Below are 19,467 nucleotides of genomic sequence, written 5' to 3'. Positions count from 1 at the left end.
AATTATGGACATTTTTATAGAGCAGGTGTGTGTGTCTCTGTTATTAGCAAGATCTTCATTTCTCACTGTAGAAAGAAATCCTTTGGGCATTTGGATCTTTAGTTCCTCAGACTACCATATGCCATGATTCTATTTACGCTGCTGCTGTTTACTAACTTTTCTGGTTATTTTTATATTTTCTTTATCCTTTCCATTTCCCCTTGCTCTTTGCCTTCCCATTTTAATCTCTTGTTCCTCCATTCACTCAGTAGTGCACATTCCCACACACATTTCCCCTTTTGTCTTTTTCCAGCCTCCCCCACTGGCAGGATTGCCATGAATTATGGAGTAAGAAACGGCGACGGCAGCGACAAAGTGGTGTTTTGGTAGAAGAGCCACCTCCACCCAAAGCCTCTCGAAAAGAAACTATCTCAGGGACAAGTGCTGAGCCTGTAAAGAACAGCAGCCCAGCACCACCTCAGCCTGCTCCTGGCAAGGTGGAACCTGGGGCTGGGGATGCAATAGGTCAGTGCTGGGAAGGAGCCTTTGTGCTTTTATTAAGCACTTGGCAGATTTTGAAGGTCAAGTGTAAGGATTTGTGTCTGTGTGTGTGTTTTAATTTTTAGCCACTGAAGAATTAAAGAGTTGATATCCTCATTATGTAAGGGGAAAAGGAGATAAGCCCAGTTTTATACATGTGGTCTAGAAAACTTAAAATAGATTATTTCCCTATCCTGAAAACTAATATCTCAATTCAGTGTGTGGCATAAATTAGTGAATTAGGTAAGCTGAATTTAAAGATTAGTTTACCCATGGCTCGGTAACGTATAATCAGAGCCCTGTCTGTGTTAGATCTGATAAGACCTTAGAATTTAATCATGTTAAATCATAGTCACTAAATGTAGTTAGTCCTGTGGACTGTTATTTGATCTAAATATATCCAAAACTGTGTAATAGTGAATTTTTATAAACAACAAAGTAGCTCTCCTGTGGTACAACCGTTTTTTCTGAATTACAACTTCCTTCCTTCGCTCACTTTTCCTTCATTATCTATTTAAAACAGTGGCTTTCAACACTGGCTGCACATTATAATCGTCTAAAAAGCTTTAAACATAAACACCTCCGAACAATTGCCAGATTTCTAGGGATAGGACCTAAGGCTTCTGAATTTTAAATCTCTCCTGATGTACAGTAAGGGCTGAAAATCACTGATCTTGAAGAATATAGATAAAGTCACTTTTACTTACAATACAGAGATATTTTAATTAGTCCCTGTATTTTTAAGTGAAAATATAAAGAATAACAAATGTGTCACAATTGGAGGCATGAAAAATGAGACATTCAAAATGAAACTTCATTCATTGGATATTGTAAGTTGCTATTGTCAGTTGAAGACGGCAAAGGTCCTTGCCTTGCCTCACCTCATCCTCTTATATTGGTTCCACTGTCTCTCCACAGGCCTCGGTGATATCACACAGCAGTTGAATCAAAGTGAATTGGCAGTGTTACTGAACCTGCTGCAGAGCCAAACAGACCTGAGCATTCCTCAGATGGCACAGCTGCTTAACATCCACTCCAACCCAGAGATGCAGCAGCAGCTGGAGGCCCTGAACCAGTCCATCAGTGCCCTAACGGCTGCCACTTCCCAACAGCAGGACTCAGAGCCCACAGCCCCAGAGGAATCTTTGAAGGAGATAGCCCCTGCCCCAGCGGTCCAACCTTCAGCAGAACAGACAACCCCTGAAGCTTCAAGCACACCAGCTGACATGCAGAATATGTTGGCAGTTCTTTTGAGTCAACTGATGAAAACCCAGGAGCCAGCAGGCAACCTGGAGGAAAACAACAGTGACAAGAACAGTGGGCCACAGGGGCCCCGAAGAACTCCCACAATGCCACAGGAGGAGGCAGCAGGTAAACAGACCGGTCATGAATCTCATTGAGCTCAGGTGCTGTTGATCCTCTTAAAAATCTCTAATGTTTTCTTTTTCACATCAGTGGCCTCAGTTTCAGTTTTTCTGTAACTTAGTCTACAGAAGACCATAGCACCAAGTGATGTATTTCTTGCCCAGCTTCTTTTATTTAAGTCTCAAAGCTTCTTAAAACACCTTTCGTGTACTGATTGTTTTTCCATTTTTCCATTTCCTAGGAAGTAGGTAAGTAAAGTCCCTATGTTCTCACACAAGAAAACCACAGCCGTAGCTAGTGATGCATCTTGAACCACTGTGTGCGTGGTGGTCAACTAGTACTAGCACTTGAAAATCTGCCTTCCAAGCAAACCATTATCAGATTGTACAAATAGCCACTTGTACTCTAGAACAGTGAATGCTAGGTACTGAGTTCCTGGAAACATACAGTCAAGAAAGCCCTAATAAAATATCATTGTTAATCTCCCAAAGAATGATTTGAGAAGATTTCTAAGCAGGTAATTAACACCGTACATTTCCTTTCCAAAAAAATAGCATATAAAAATGATTTCTTTAAATCTGTATTCCTGAAGGATAAGTGAATGGACCCCAGATTAGGAACTGAACATTATTATTTTTTAAAAATTGAAAAAAGGAAATTGTATACCTTGATCTTACATAAGCACAGCATGCAATTTATTAGAGGGAAAAGAAGTTTAAATTTTCTAGTCAATTCTGATTCACAGTCTTTATTTCTAAAATCTTTACTTATCTGTGTTTTCAACTCCTTGGAAATTTTTGCTGTCCATGAAGACCCCATGAATTGGGGAAATGAGAAGATGTACAAGGGCTGTTGGAGTACACTAACCTTCAATTTTTAGGGTGTTGCATTCACATTTCAAATCGGTTGGTGCAGAGTATATGCCTTATTTCCACTGGTACAGGATCAAATAAGTTATTGTATGTAAAGTTTTACAAAAAAGATAACAAATAAATTACCCTCTTGACTTTGTGGATAAGGAAACTGCAATCTAGGGAATTTAAATAAGCCTATCTGTGGTCCCACTACTGGAACCATATTATTGGCAGAGGCAGAACTAGAATTCCTGTACTTTCTTAATGAATGTGTTTCTTAACTCGCTTTGCTATTTTGTCATAACAATTCCAATAGTTTTTAAGAGACTCTGGGATGTGGAATAACAGAGAAAGCAAATCTAGAATTAAAGCAGGTCTCTTTGTCTCATCTCTCATACTCTCTTCCCTCGTACCACCACCCACCCCCTCACCAACCAAAACAAAATTATAATCAGTAACTGAAAGAAGTTATTCAAGTTAAATGGCATAGTGATTGAAAGAAATTCACCCAATAATTAAGTCAACAAGCTATCAGCCAAATGGTGAAAATGAACTAAAATTTAGGCCTGGCTCATGGCCAGAAATTACTGGATTTATTTTTCAGAGGAGAGTAAAAATGCCATCACTAATTATTTCAGTCACTTCTGGATTATCCAGTTGGTGACTCTCTTCCACTATCTTGCTCCTGCTACCTCTCATGTGGCTGTTTTGCTGTTCATCAGCACTTCCACCAGAGGGCAGACTGAGTTAGCCAGAGAAAGTGAAAATCTATCCCTTTGGCTACTATTTAGCTATTCTGTGGAGAAGGAAATGGTAACCCACTCCAGTATTCTTGCCTGGAAAATCCCACGGACAGAGGAGAGCCTGGTGGGCTACAGTCCATGGGGTCACAGAGAGTCGGACACAACTGAGCGACTTCACTTCACTTAGCTATTCTGTACTTGTTGAGAAATGGTTATGGTTGAATCTAATTAGTAAAATGAAATTTTCAGTTATTTGTATATTTCATTGATCCCTCTCACCACTGGTACAGACTGTTAAGGGTTGGCAATATTGTTAACACTTTAAATCTTATAACTATGTTTTTTTTAATGTGATCTTTATTTTTAATTCTTAAGATGTTTTATTAGCCTTTAATAGTTCTTTACAACCAGTCTGCCTTTGCTATTTTGAAATAGTTTTCGTCCTCTCATAAATGTGAAAGAATGTGAGCTCAAGAATTAGTTCTATTGAAATACAACTAAACTATTTGTATAAAAGGCAAAGTTTAAATATGAAATGTAGTATAGATGGAAGAAAATAAGCTTAGCTTTGTCCATTTTTGCAGTTAGGCATTTTTAAAGTTGTTTGCCCTTTAGTATTAAAAAAAAAACAAAAACAAAACTGGTGTTCCATTTCATGTATAGACCAAAAATACTTTTTTAAATAACTGGTACTGTGATGTTCTTATGTAGTGAGATGTGTAGTGTTGATAGTGAAAAACTCTGAAATCTAGAGATATTTGTAGTCCAGTTAGCTTTCCTGTTTTTGGATGTCTACTTTTCAAGTTGTGAGTTTTCTATAGCTAATTTTTCATCCTTTAATTTAGCTTTCTCTACCATCTAGTCAGCCAGCCAGTCTGTTAACAAAATATTGAGTGGGTACTGTATATAGGATGATCAACTTGTCCTTGTACTGTCCTGGTTTTAAAACCAAAAGTTTTAAACCTGGGAACCTCCTTCAGTCTCAGGCAATTGGGACTCTTGGTCACCCTAATTGTATTTACGTATAGCACCTGACCTTATCCTCCCACTGCGCAACAATTTTGTAGTATTTTCAGAATACTTTCATCTGCCCACTAAGGGTATGCTTACTTTACTGATTGTTTTTGCAAAATATAATTGTGGTATATATGCTACCAAAATACCTAATTGTTATAATTATAAAAACTACTTTTGGCTTGCCTGAGTAATGACTTTATATCACTGTCTCATAATAAAGAATTGATTATATGGACATTTAAAACTATGCTTCATTAGGGAACAGAAAAATCAGTCATTTGAAAGATATCCCAAAACAGTCTTTTCTTCAGCAAGGTGACTCCCAACTCTCTATAGGCATGGTTCTGACTACTTGGTTTTGTGTGTCCTCAAACTCACACCATTTTACATTTCTAGTCTCTTGCCTTGGCAGGAGTTCATTATCAGACAATGATTGCCATGGTTAGGCAAATTAATCCAGTTGTGGGTAACAAAATGTCTAGGGAGTGGTTCTAGTAAGACCTTTGGAAAGACAGAGTATAGTATTAGTTCAATACATTTCTAAATACTCTTCTCACTGTCTCCAAGATAAACAAATGTTTATCAACAGCCCATTCTGCATGACATTGCTGTAGTGACTTTTTATAATTACTGTAACATAGGAAGCTGAATGACAGTACGGTGGTTTTCTTCAGACTGTGATTATGGGGAGAAGGAGCTCAAACTGGGAGAAGCAAGTGTATGTGTATACATGATGGTAATGAAAGGTTTTTACTAATTACATCTCACCTGTATATTCTTCTAGCTTTATTTTACGTGTTAACCTGATATCATCAAACATTCTGTAAAATGTGTTAGCTAAGTCCATACAAAGTTTCCTGTTGTACAGCAAGATTATGTCCTAGATATGTGACCACAGCATATGTATTGTTCCCTCTCATCTTCCTTCTTTCTACTTATTTTCATTAATGTTTTGATCCAACAGCAAAAAGGGGTGGGGAGGCTACCAACAGCCTACATATTAGAACAGTTCCTTAAGGAAGGAAATGGAGGAGATCTCAGACAAAAATCAGGACAATCATTTGAAATACATGATTTTAACACCAGCTGTTAGATCCAGAATGCAACTGTTTTACTTTTAATCACTTGATTTTATTTATAAATTGCGATTTCCTGATCCCAAGGTTTTTTGCTTTATATATATTTGGTTACTTATATTGATATTTGTTTATGTTGGGCAGTGTGTGTGTGTGTGTTTGTGTTTATAATCACATGTGATTTTTAAGATGGTGTTTAAAAGAAGTAACCCTTCCACAGCATGTCCTCCTCACATTCTTCCACCAGAGAAGAGGCCCCCTGAGCCCCCCGGACCTCCACCGCCGCCACCTCCACCCCCTCTGGTTGAAGGCGATCTTTCCAGCGCCCCGCAGGAGTTGAACCCAGCCGTGACAGCCGCCTTGCTGCAACTTTTATCCCAGCCTGAAGCAGAGCCTCCTGGCCACCTGCCACATGAGCACCAGGCCTTGAGATCAATGGATTACTCCACCCGACCCCATCCTAACAGGACTTACGGAAACACTGATGGGCCTGAAACAGGGTTCAGTGCCACTGACACTGATGAACGCAACTCTGGTCCAGCCTTGACAGAATCTTTGGCCCAGACCCTGGTGAAGAACAGGACCTTCTCGGGCTCTGTGAGCCACCTTGGGGAGTCCAGCAGTTACCAGGGCACAGGGTCAGTGCAGTTCCCAGGGGACCAGGACCTCCGTTTTGCCAGGGTCCCCTTAGCATTACACTCAGTGGTTGGGCAACCATTCCTGAAGGCTGAGGGGAGCAGCAACTCTGTGGTACATGCAGAGACCAAATTGCAAAACTATGGGGAGCTGGGGCCAGGAACCACTGGGACCAGCAGCTCAGGAGCAAGCCTTAACTGGGGGGCCTCAGCTCAGTCTTCTGCTTATGGCAAAGTGTATCGGGGGCCTACGAGAGTCCCTCCAAGAGGGGGAAGAGGGAGAGGAGTTCCTTACTAACCTAGAGACTTCAGAGTCCTGAAAGATTCCTTCCCTATCCATTCTTCCATCCAGTCCTCTGAGCCTTTAATGAAATAATTTGCCAGAGCGAGGTAATCATCTGCATTTGGCTATTGCAAAGCTATCTGTTGTATTCCTTGCTCACTTGCTCCTAGCAAGCGACTTATAAAATAGTGATATTGGCACCAGTTCCTCCTGGATGGGATATAGTCAGAATATTTACTTCAACTCTACCTAGTAAATACAAGTAGAGAATATGGAGAGGGTCATTAAATTGAAAAGTAAATGTTTAATTAGTTCATTTCCTGCACTTCTTGAGCAGAAGAAGGAAACAGTTTCAATTTTGAGATGGCTCAGGAGAGGTTCTTAAAGTTTGTTTTTTTTTTTAATGGTTTCTTTTGAATTTAGGTTTTTTGGTTTCTTTCGTTTTTGGTTTGTTTTTTTTTTAAGAGAATAGTGTTCACAGAATTTGAGCTGCTCTTAGGCTTTTGCTTTAAGGGAAACAGAGTGACTGGCTGGTTTAAATAAATGTTTCCTTCCTCTCCACCATCTCACATTTTTGCTTTCAAGTGAACTCTTTTTTTAACCCATTGAGCATCTTGAACATACCTTTTTTCCAAATAAATTGCTCATTCTTAAAGTTTGCTCCACTTTGAGAAAAGACATGCCCCCCCTCTCCCTGCACGTGAAGCAGGTTGTAGAAAGTGGCATTCTTGGGCAAGTAGGTAGACTTTATCCCATCTCTTTACCTTTTTTATCCCATCTTTATAGACTCTCTCTCTCTCTCTCTCTGTCTCTCTCTTTTTGAGGCATTTGTTTGGAAAAAAAATTAATTGTTGAGATGCCCAAGAACCTGGGATAATTCTTTACTTTTTGAAATAAAGGAAAGGAAATTCAAACTCCTATATTGTTCTCTGTAAATCTTCAATTCTGAATTTTTTTTTTTTTAACCATGTTCTGATGGTGAAGTTGATTTGTAGATGCAAACAGCCTAGGACATTGCTGCTAAGGTAGGGTTAGAGATGATCCCTCCATACCTGGAGGGTTAGTAACATCAGTTAGCATACTGTTTACACATATTTTTTTATGTAAAAAAAAAAAAACCTTTGAAACAGAGCATTGTAATATTGTCAAAGAGGAAAAAAAAATACATCCTGAAAATACATGGAAATGTAACTTAGTTTAGGGTGAATATTTTTCTGAAGATATATCACTACCTGAGACCTTTTTTAAAAAAAGTAATTTTAAAAGAGTATCCCATAAGAAGGAACAGTATTGACATACACACATATCAGCATGAATATCCTGCCAATTCTTTTAAAGATTTTCCTCCAGAGAGATTTGGTTTTGGTAAAAGGAGTTAAATTACGACTTCGTGGCAAGAATTTTGCTTTATTATCAGAAAATGAAAGAGGGGAAGACTTTCAGGATGGGATAACCTGGGAGGTTTCTCATTCTGGCTTCCAGTTCTGTGTGAGTACCAGCATATAATGTGTTTTTAAAACATACACATTTATAGAAATTATCTGCACAGACCTAGATGCTTGTGAAAGCCCCCCTTTACAAAGAAAAGGCAAAATGTGTTTCAGTATCTTGGAGAATAGTTTACAGAACTCAAGTAAAGTTTTATGTTTCAATGCCAAGTTCATATATTAAAAAATAAACACTACTTGTGAGAGAGAGATGCGTTAATAAAAAAAAAAAAATGTAAAGAAATTAAAGAAGAATCCTCTTCTGATACTTACATGAAGACTATCTTCCCCTGTTACTGAAATAGGCAGATACCTGGTGTGTGTATTTCTTTATTATTCTCTGGGTTTTGGTCTGGCCTTGCCCTCAGGGCCAATCATTGATTTAAAAAGAGAAACTTCTAGCCATTTTGGCATTGATGGCTTTTTATACCAGTGAGTCCAGTTAGATTTGCTAGGCTCACTGACATACTGTTGGTAAATTGCATTAAAGTTCATCTGAACCTTTTGTCTGTTGACTTCTTAGTCCTCAGACATGGGCCTTTGTATTTTAGAATATTTGAATTAAAGACATTGGACCCAACTCTCCCATTTTTGACTAGAGAACTTAAGCCTGGATCCTTTCAAAAGTATCCAGTGAGAAAAATTGGTTTTCCATCAAATATGAATAAAATCTCTATATATTTTAATTGTATTTTGGTTATCAGCAGTCATCAATAATGTTTTTCCCTCCCCAACTCTTAATTTTAATTATGCCAAATACTCTAAATAATGTACTTAAGTCTCCATTCCCCTATCCCTTCTATTAGGGAAGGGGGTGAGTGTGTGTGTGTGGTGTGTGTTTGTGTGTGTGTGTGATCCCATTTCAACCCCCATCCCCAATTTGGGAGTCTAACCTTTCAATAGAAAAGATTTGGCAATTTTGACTATTTCTAAAGGCAAAGGGACAAAGGAACTCAAATATCCTGGAATATCTGTGTGGAGGAAGAAAAGGTATTTGGTAATTTTTCAGCTATGTTATCTATAAATGTGATGAAAGCAAAGGTTTGGCAGAATTTCTACTTGGGTATTAGAAAATTACAAACCAAATTAATTATATTCAGAAGTGGTTTTGGTTTTAATTATTGAACCATGGGAGATATTAAGTCCATTAAACACATTATTTTGAACAGATGAGAAATCTGATTCTGTTCACAAGTGAGAGGCAAAACTGGTTTGACCATGATCATTTTTGTGGTTTTGAAAACAAATTTGCTTGACTTGACCCGGTTTCTTTAGTTTCTTCTTCAACTGTCCATTGGAATGATAAGAATTTGAAGAAAACATCAAATCTATACGCTTAAAAGCAGGGCAGTTAGCACAAACTTGTAAGTAGGACTTCTTTTAGCTTATGCCATAGACATCACCCAAACCACTTGTGTGTGTGTGTGCGTGTGTGTGTAATATGCATATATAGTTACAGTACTAAAATGGTTACCAGCAGGTTTTGAGAGAGAATGCTGCATCAGAAAAGTGTCAGTTGAGACCTCATTCTCCCTGATGAGGTTACTGACACTATTCCTTTCTCTCTCTTTGTTTTGCCTCCCATTGGGTTTACTTTGTTTATGTACAGATATTTTGTAATATATTAAATTTTTTCTTTCAGTTTATAAAAATGGAAAGTGGAGATTGGAAAATTAAATATTTCCTGTTACTATACCACTTTTGCTCCATTGCATTTACTTCTTAATTTGTACCCTTTGAGCAGATCTAATTATATATATAAAGGGCATTTTTCCTCCACTTTATCCTAGGGGTGCTTTGTCTCAGAATCTCTGTAGACTCATAGACTACCAGAAAAAGAAGTTCTTAGGGTTTGAAGAGGTGCTTCAAAACATTATACTGGGAACTAGAAAATAAGAATTGGGGGGGAACCATAAGATGTGATTTTCTAAAGTAGAAAACCATTGTACAAAAGTAATGATGGTGCCAGGCCGCCAAAAGAGTTGAGCTTCATGTACCCTGACTCCTTCTGAAAGGAGAGGTAAGTGGGTTTGAGCTCAACCATCATCAAAAGAAGTTGGTATGAGGCTGTTTAGGCCAAAAAATAATCTCTTCAATCAGAGACCCTCATCCCCACACCAGATCCTGTGTTACCATAAGTAAGGTCAGCATGGGGATGGATTAGTGTTCCCAGCTCTGTTGAGATTTCCTGATACATTGCCAATCCAGGAAGTAAGTCAAAATTGTTGATAGGGGTAAAATTCCTGTTATTTCCAAAACTTTTCCTGTCTCTAACGGAGGAGAAAATTGCTTTCCCTTCTCTTTCATGGTTTAAGACACAGAAGACTAAACTTTCCCTTGTAATGTCTGTTGCAGTCCTGCTAGTTAGGACATAAGTAGACAGGACAGGAAAAGTATCAGGAGACAAGAAGAGGGGACATAGGTATCAGGAAGTTGTGTGTGGAATAAGCAATCATACAAGATTAAGGAGTACAGCAGAACAAGGAAATTAGGAAGAAATCTAATTCAAAAACTGGTGATGAGGATTGCCAGTGTATTTTTGAATCCCCACAGTTTAAGTATGATGTTCCCTTGCCTGTGGACTGTCATATCTTTACCCAAGGAGAATGGAGAGCTCAAGATTGTTCCAGTTCCTGGAGTCTTGTGTTTCTTGTTAGTCTCCAGAGAAAAGGAATTCATTTTCAGTCTTGATACTGCAAGTTCATGACTAGGAGTGTGAACTTCAACCTAATAGAGAATATTATTTCCGCTTCATAGCAATGACAGTCTTCAATTCTTGGCCTGAAAGCTGAGAACCTATCTAACCTAGACTTTTTTCTCCATCACACTCAAGGCTGTTTCTAAGTAGGAACCATACTGTTCAGTACCTAAATTTCTTAGGCACTATCTTTTCCAAGATAGGCATCCTTAACTGTGTAGTATGGTTAATGCCTTAAATAAGTTAACAGTTCTTTGTGCTGAACTGGGATTTTCATTATTATTAAAGATTGCCCCATAGCTTGACTTTTTTTTTTTTTTTTTTTAAGGTTTTGAATTACTTCTCTGTTCACAACTTAGTCATCCTGAAGGACTAGGGGAAATGGATGTGGGGAGTTCCTCAAGCAAGTAAATAGTCAAACATTCCAAAGGAGAAATGAACTGCTAAGTCTCCTGGTTGTCCTGAGAGGAAGAGCATTCCTGGACACTTTGGTTAATTTTTCTGTCCAGGTTTGGCATTTCTAGTGTTCCTATATAGCCTTAGGAGTACTCAAGTGAGAGTTTACTCCAAGCCAGTTGGGGGAGGTTTGATACCTAAAGGAATCACTGGTGGTACTCTGCCACACCTCTCACCATGTGCAGCTAGCTCTCCATCTGTCCGTCCACTTCATTTCCTATCTTTCTTTTCTCCACTCACTTCCCAGTTCTCATGCTTTAGTCCTGCCAGAGATATTGATTGCTTAATCCTGCAAGGAATTTAGAATTACTGCTGCTTTGTAGTTTTGAAGGGTAGTGAGAAGCAATTCAGGAGACAAACTTAATGGGGTGAAAGGTGAAAGAAAAAGCAAAATAACTTTCTTATTGCTAAGAGCTATGAAAGGAGCTTTTAATTATTGCAGTACTTTATGTTGTGGAGTACAAGAGATTCTTTAACTGGTCAACCTTCACTTCATTCTCTTCCCTTATATGCTGAAACTTGCTTTTGTTAATAGCTCAGTTGCAGATAGTGTCTCTAGGAAGTAAAGCTTGGTGAGAAGAGAAGAGAGCGAGCACGTGAGGGTTGCTCTCATGCCCTGATGATTAATCACTAGGTTGCCAAAACACTTGACCGCTGGATTGCTCTCATATCTCTGTCTCAAGAATTAGTAGTCCAAGGCTGAAAGAAAGAGGTTGATACACAGTTAGTCTTTAATACTTTCTAAGTGGGTAGTTGTTAATAAAGCTGTATGCAGCCCTCAGCCACCTCATAGTTCTCATTCATCATAGAATGAGAAGGTATAACCATGAAATAAACTCATTTAGACGTAAGTTCCTTCAGACCTGAAAACAGTTGAATATGGGGATGTTGTGCTCTGGTATGGTTGTAACTTGAAGATCATGTTGATAGTTCCAAAAGAGTGAAGGACATTTTATCCAAGTCCAAAATCACCCCTGAGGGAGGCAGCATGGAGAGACCTTTAGAAGGCTACAGTGTAGAAGAGCAAAGTGAAGAGCTGAGCTAAATGTCTTTTAGGAGCCTTTCTGATGGATTGTCTCAGGGAGAGGATCCCTCTTGTGTTTGATGAGGGACACCCTTGGTTAGGATCAGCTTGTGGATGGATAACCCTCTCCGCCAAGGCTTATGCAATTTTGAATGCTTTTGGCACTGGAGAAAAGAGGCTGAATTCAGAGAGCTAGAGAAAACTTAGGAGCCTGATCCCTTTTATAAATTCAGGAGCTTCTAGGTTTGGCCTTGAATTAGTATTTGCAATTTCTGTTAGGGGACCAAAGTTCTCATATAAAATGAAGCAATATGAGAAGGAAATGGAAATAAAGGAAAGAAGGGAGAACTGGAGAAGTCTGGTAGTGGGGCTGCAGAAAGAAACAGTGTATAATTGCTTTTAAAGAAGAGATAAGATAGAGTGGTAGGCAAAATTGTGGTTGGGGTAGTGAAAGGGAATAATTGCATTAAAGATTCACAGTTTATTTCAAGGAGGCCCCATTAAAGAGTAAAGCGTCCCCTTGATTACAGTAGTGTTACCTTTATGGTTGGAGGATCGGCCTGAAACCCTTAAACTGAGGGATGCTGTGCAGACAGTTTCACTCGGGAAACTAGATTACATTAAGCAAATAATTTATATCTAGGACATTTTGCTTAGCACTGCTATCTACGTAGTTCAAGAGAGTATTCCAGGATTAAGGAGGAAATGATATGGATATACCAAGCTAAAAATTATTTGTATTTTTAGAGTACTAACATTCCCCTGCAGGTGGTTTTATATGTTTTAGGTCAACCTGGAAACTATAATGTTATTCCTCTCCCCTTCATTTTACATACAAGTGAGGATGATGCATAGAAGAGCAAACAAACCAGAATATATGAATCTGAGTCAGAGAATGCTAGAGCTACAAAAGGGCATTAATTTGTCTAGTTTAATGCCATCGTTAGGCAGTGAAAAAACAGACCCAGAAAGGTTGAGAAAGTGTTGGGAGTAAGAAGGGAGAAAATGGTGACTAATGTTGTCTGGAACCTACTATATGTTAGGTATCCCAGTACCTTTGCTTTTATTATCTAGACTATTAAGCACCTTGAGGCTAAAGAATGGAAAGGATAAAAGGCAAGTCCTTATTGTTCTGAGCAATATGTAGGAGATAAAAGGAGGTGGCAGGTCACTTTTTCCTGTCAAATCACACAGGACAGGGGAGCCTGGTATGCTATAGTCCATGGAGTTGCAAAGAGTCAGATATGACTTAGCGACACACAACAACAAAATCACACAGGGCTAAACCAGAGGAAGTGGTGTCAGTATTTGGAAGTGAGGTTACTCTCAGGAAGTACTTTCTAAGTAGTTGAGAGCGACTCATGAATAACTTCTCTATTCCAAGGCACCTTCTAAAAATACGATGGTCAGAGACCAGCTACAGGCAAGGCTGGTAGGAAGCAACCTTACTGTTGCCTCTGGGATTGATTTGCATTCTAGAAAATCAGGTCATGATCTGAGAATATAGGATTAATCTTAGGGAACAAAATGGGACTTCTCATCCTAAGGGGGCTTCAAAGAAAGCAGTATATATACTATGCATTAAGAAGATAAAGTCCTATGGTTACTGTACTTGTTTTTTTTTCTTCAATATTTTTGTTTTGTTTTGCAACACACTTTGAAGTCATGAAACAATTTGTAATTTTGGAAAGACTCAGTACCAAGCTCAGTGTTGGTAATGGCACGTGGCAGCCTGAGAGTTGACATTGTACAAAAATAAGTTTGTATTTGATGTAGTTGTTTGATATGATATTCCAAGAGTTATACCTTGAGGGTTGCTTCTATGGGGAGCAGTAATATCATTAGCTGGATCACGTCCTGAGTACAGGGGAAGATTATGGGAGGGTCCCATCTTTGGAAGTTTCTGGATCTAGTGAGAGATGACTCTTAAACTTGAGTGGGAAGTGGAGAGGTTGGTGTTTATAAGTGAACACACTGATGCAGGTTATAAAATAAAACAATAACCTAGTACAGAGGGAAGCAAAGCAAAGAAATAATGGGAAAAACCAGAGTTAACCAGAAAAGATTCTTTGAAGGTAGTGAAGATACAGGACATGAAACAGAAGGGAGGAAGGTGATTGGAGAGAGAAAACTTACAGAAAGTTTCTTTGTGTTTTGTGCAGAGGGCTATGAATGGAGTAGTCAGGATAATAAAGGAAAAAATATTAGGAAATGAAGGAACAATCTTGGTGGCCTGAATGAGGAATTTGAATTTGATTTGGTAAGCAGCAACAGAATAGAGCATGATGAGATGAACACAATGTTCAGGACTTTTGCAGCTATACTAGGTCATGGAGGCAGAAAAACTTGCTAGGATATTACTGTTCTTGTCCAGATGTAAGGCCCTAAGAGCTGCAACTAGAGTAAGACAAGGGGAAGGAGAAGAAAGGGAGGGGTCAGTAGAATTAGCAAGGCTTGATGATAGTTTGGATGTGAGGGGAGAAATACAAGATAGGCTAAGGATGATAACCTCAGGACATATTTATACTGTTCATGGTGATGAGATTTTGGAAGGAGGTAGCTGCTTTGTTTTTAAGAAGTAGAAAATGTTTATTAACCAAATAATTGATGGGATATGTCTGTGTTTAGTATTGCAGAGTTTAGTAGGAGGGATAGCCCCTGGAAAATAGTTGAGTGTGTGCTATGTGCCCAGATGGTCACCTGCACTCTGCCTTTTTCAGATTGGAGAACCAGGTGAAAGAGAGTTGATTCCTGGGGTGTACCCTCAGACTTCAGGAATGCTATCCCACTCTGGATCTGGGAAAGAAAATACAGGGTTTTTTTTGCCAGTTTCTTCCCCGTTAATGCTTTGAAAATGGGATATGACTAGCCTGTGGCAGCATGTGCCTGTGGATGCACAATTCTCTGGCTTGATTCTTGGAAGGCCTTTTTCTCTCCCTCCCTGGGGGTCATTTGTATCTCTGGTTCCTTCTCCCAGAGCCATAAAGTGGGAGCCCCCATTTATTAATTGGGTTGGGACTGGGGAGGGGGTCGGCGGGGGACTCTTTAGTGCAGCAGGCGGGGGTCTTCCCGAATGAGCCCATTAGCCAGCCCCAATGGCAGCTGAAACGGGGCTGCAGCCAAGTCCTCTCGGTTTCAAAAACCCTCCATCGCCTGCAGCAGATCAGAACAAGGCCTGCGGGAGCCCTTAGCTTCTGATTGCAGCTGTGAGGAAGGACAAAACAATTTATAGGAAGCCAAGTAGCTCCTGCCTCACTGTCTCTTCCTTTCTGACTTTGGGGAGGGGAAAGACCTGGGTGCGGTGTCCCCTCCCACGATAGCTTCTCAGACAGCACATATAGGCCTAAAGTAAGAGATAACAGGATGAGTGTATGTGTATTGACAACATCTACACCTATGCTCTGGAAGTATTTACTCATGTCTGTGCTTTCTTCCATCCACACACAGTTGTATTGGCTTAAGCAGTCACTGGTTATACAGAGTTCCCTAGGGCAAGGCCAAATGTGTGCTCAGACTCTTAAACAGTCTTAAGTTGTGTGTTGAGGGCAGGGAGGGGGGTGTCATGCTTTTTTGTGCCCCATACCCGCCTTGTCTCATCTGCTTTGTCAAGATTCAGGGTTAGAATTAGATTACCTTTTTAACATCATTTCTTCATAATGAAAGGAGTTTGGCCTCCTACTGGAACTCACTTGTTCATCCCTTAATTTAAGCCAGCTTGAGAAGACAGGCATCTACAGAGGAGCTTCTCTATGCTGTAGCCCTGAGAGAAAAGTACGAAGGGCAGGAATACTTCACTTCCTGATGGAAGGACAGTATGTCTTCTTCCTCATAGAATCATAGATGACCAGCGCTGGAAAGGAAACTAGAGACCATCTAATTCAACTTCCCAATTTATGGAGAAAGAAACTGAGGCTTAGGGAAGGGAAATGCCTTGTCCACAGTCTCACAGTGAGTTAGCGGCCGCCAGCCAAGACTAGAAGCCAAGAGTCTAGGATCTTAACCTATAGAGTATAGAGCCTCCAATTTTAAGAGCATCAGTTCCTGACAGTCCTGTGCTTCCTCAAGAAAGAAAGTAAGGCTGTGAGATTTGGGGGGCAGGTCAGGAGGGGAAGGACAGATTGAGGGGGAAAGTTAGGTTAAAAACTTAGTAGAAAAATTGAGAAGCTTTATATGTTTTTATCTCAAAGACCCAATGACATGCAAATTGCACAACTAATTTTTATTTAGAGTCAAGAACTCTGGCTCGTTGGGAAGCAAGTGGCAAGTCATAACCAAAGATCCTGATGCCTCAGAGTTACCCCAAATTCAGGGAGCTTGTTCCCAGCCATCATCCAGGGGTTGGATAGTAGGAAAAGATCCTCAGAGATTTTGTGAAGAATTTACCCTAAATTTCAACTTGGGCTCCTTTGCATTATAATACAGCTATATTGAAAATAATCAGAAGGAAAAGAGAAAGAAAACATCTCAGTTGCTGGGAAACTAAGGGGAGCTGTTGAATGAGAGAAGGGATTATAGAACTCAGTAAAATAAGATACTCTGAGATTACAGGCAAATTGGGGGCGAGGGGAGCTCTACTCCTCTCCCTTATTTTTTTAGTTTTGAATTGTTGGTTTTCTTCTTTGGTGGAGCGGAAGGAAGGTGGTGTGCTCCACAGTGACCTGAGTCCTGAATAGTGTGCTCAGCGGGCTGACAGGCATGGCAGTTTCTAAAGTCATCTCACTCGGGTGCTGAGACTCCCTTCCTCTCTTTGGACCTCTCCCAGATGTCCCTTCCAATGCTTATTTTCTGGGCATATGAGTCTGGGAGCCGCTGAGCCGGGAGGGGAATGCTAACTAGTTCCTAAACTGGAAGCAAAATCTTGGGAGAAAGGCAGCTTAGAGATAGATCTAGGTCTAGGTTATAGGTATAGGTCAGAGAGGCAGGGGCTTTGCAAAATGAGTTTTGATTGCTGATGACAAATAGATCCCAGTACATATCTTTACATTTTCTCCATCACACCGTGGTTCATAGCACAGGAGAAATGTGAAGTTGGTCCCCATGCAGATTCATCCCTACATAGGGAATATACAAACCTACCTGCCCAAACTGTGTCAAATCTGCTGTCCCACAAACCTCCTTTCTGTCTCATAGAAAGTTCTGAGCCTTTCTTCAAGAAGATGTTTTGGATAAGAGAGCCTTCAGAACAATCTGATTATCTAATCTAAAATTAGTTATCCTCTTTTGAGTCACTTTCTTGCATTAACTTTGCATTCACATCGAACCTTCATTGCCCTTTATAATTCTGGGTTTCAGAGCTTCCTTTTATGTTGAATTCCCAATTTCTCTCTCAAGTAAAGGAAGCATAGTTTTTACTTTACTAGACTGGGAGCTACTTGCCTGGACTTAGGAATCTTAGAAAACTTAAAACTGGCTTTGAGCGTGTACTTCAGGTTCATCTGAATCTTTCTCAGCTCTGTGAAGTAGAAGAGTGGTGATCATCGTCATCATTTTACCTTCTACGGCCCGTGCTCCTTGAGTGAAAGAGCATATACCCTTTTTGGTGTCTGGTCCCTTATCTCATGTCTAATGTTACATGTCATTTTCTTTTACAGGTGACAGCAGCAGGAGGAGGAATGGCCCCTGAGGAATTTGGTAATGTCCATTAGTTACCTGACATCCGGAGCCCTGGCAAATTCACTCTCTTTCACAGAGTTTCGAGCCAGGTAGGGATCTTAATCAGAGGCCACTGGGCTGCTTTTATAAGGGATTAACACTTATACACACACACACACAGTCTCAGGGAAGTTCCTAGTCCCAAAGATCTCCAGGGGAGTTACCTTAGCTTTTTTAAAAAATTATTATCCATTATGGTTTATTATAGGATATTAAATATAGTTCCCTGTACTGTGCAATAGGATCTTGTTTAATCCTTCTGTATTTAACAATTTGTATCTGCTAGTCCCAAACTCTTAATCCATCTCTCTCCCTTCCCCTTGGGCAATGACAAGTCTGTACTCTATATCTTTAGATTCCACATATAAGTGATATCATACAGTGTTTGACTTCTTTCTGACTTACTTCGCTTAGTGTGATAATCTCTAGGTCCATCCATATTGCTGCAAGTGGCATTGTTTTATTCTTTTTATGGGTGAGTAGTATTCCATTGTATATATGTCCCACATCCTCTTTATCCACTCATATATTGATGGACATTTAGGTTGTTTCCGTGTGTTGGCTATTGTAAATAGTGCTACTATGAACTTATAGGGGTGTATGCATCTTTTCAGATCATAGTTTTGTCTCTTATATGCCCAAGAATGGGACTGCTGGATCAAATGGAAACTCTGGTTTTAGTTTTTAAAGGAACCTCCATACTGTTTTCCATCTTGGCGGCACCCATTTACATTTCTACCAACAGTGTTGGGAGGGTCCCCTTTTCTCTACACCCTCCAGAATTTGTTATTTGTAGACTTTTTAATGATGGTCATTCTGACCAGTGTGAGGTGGTACCTCATTGTAGGTTTTTTTAATTAATTGATTTTTTTTGGCTGCCCTGGATCTTTGTTGTGGCTCACTGGCTTCCTCTAGTTGTGGCAAGCGGGAGTTTCTCTTAGTTGCAGTGCACAGACTTCCCATTTCAGTGGCTTCTCTTGTTGCAGAGCACAGGCTCTAGAGCATAAAGACTTAAGTAGCTGTGACACATTAATTAATTGCCCCATGGTATGTGGAATCTTCCCAGACCAGGGATCGAACCCATGACCCCTGCATTGGCAGGCAGATTCTTAACTACTGGACCACCAGGGAAGTCTCTCATTGTAGTTTTGATTTGCATTTCTCTAATAATTAGTGATGTTGAACATCTTTTCATTTATCGATAGAGACATGTCAGTAGACCATCTATATGTCTTCTTTGGAGAAATGGTTATTTAGGTCTTCTGCCCAATTTTGGACTGAGTTTTTTTTTTGTCACTGAGTTGTATGAGCTGTTTGTATATTTTGGAAATTAAGCCTTTGTTGGTCACATCATTTGCAAATATTTTCTCCCAGTCTGTAGGTTGTCTTTTTGTTTATTGTTTCCTTTGTTGTGCAAAAGGTTATAAGTTTGATTAGGTCCCATTTGTTAATTTTTGCTTTTATTTCTATTGCCTTAGGAGAGCTTTAATTTTTTTTTGACTCTATTTTGGTGTCCTACCTTCTTTTTAAAATAAAATTTTATTTATTTATTGCTGTGCTGGGTCTTTGTTGCTGTGCATCAGACTTCTCTAGATGGGGGTCTCCCCTCTAGTTGGGAGCGCAGGCTCTAGGGCACAGGCTCAGCAGTTGTGGCGCAC

General features: G+C 39.7%; 1 protein-coding gene across 3 annotated transcripts in view; it reads left to right on the top strand.

The window, feature by feature from the left end:
- Nucleotides 1–8,670, top strand: part of CDK12 (cyclin dependent kinase 12) — a 41,460-nt gene extending 32,790 nt beyond the window's left edge. For 2 of the 3 annotated variants that reach the window (XM_025280212.3, XM_006068550.4), the window contains exons 12-14: nucleotides 293–504; nucleotides 1,438–1,890; nucleotides 5,795–8,670. In XM_025280212.3, coding sequence (XP_025135997.1) covers nucleotides 293–504; nucleotides 1,438–1,890; nucleotides 5,795–6,507 — 1,378 coding nt within the window. In that variant the 3' untranslated portion in view covers nucleotides 6,508–8,670. The remainder of the gene's footprint in view (nucleotides 1–292; nucleotides 505–1,437; nucleotides 1,891–5,794) is intronic. The other variant, XM_006068551.4, reaches the window with a different exon arrangement.
- The last annotated feature ends 10,797 nt before the right edge of the window (nucleotides 8,671–19,467 follow it).

The sequence above is a fragment of the Bubalus bubalis genome, chromosome 3 (assembly GCF_019923935.1).
Source record: "Bubalus bubalis isolate 160015118507 breed Murrah chromosome 3, NDDB_SH_1, whole genome shotgun sequence".
Lineage (NCBI taxonomy): Eukaryota > Metazoa > Chordata > Mammalia > Artiodactyla > Bovidae > Bubalus > Bubalus bubalis.
Note: the sequence above shows the minus strand (reverse complement) of the source record. Positions and strands in the feature narration are given on the sequence as shown.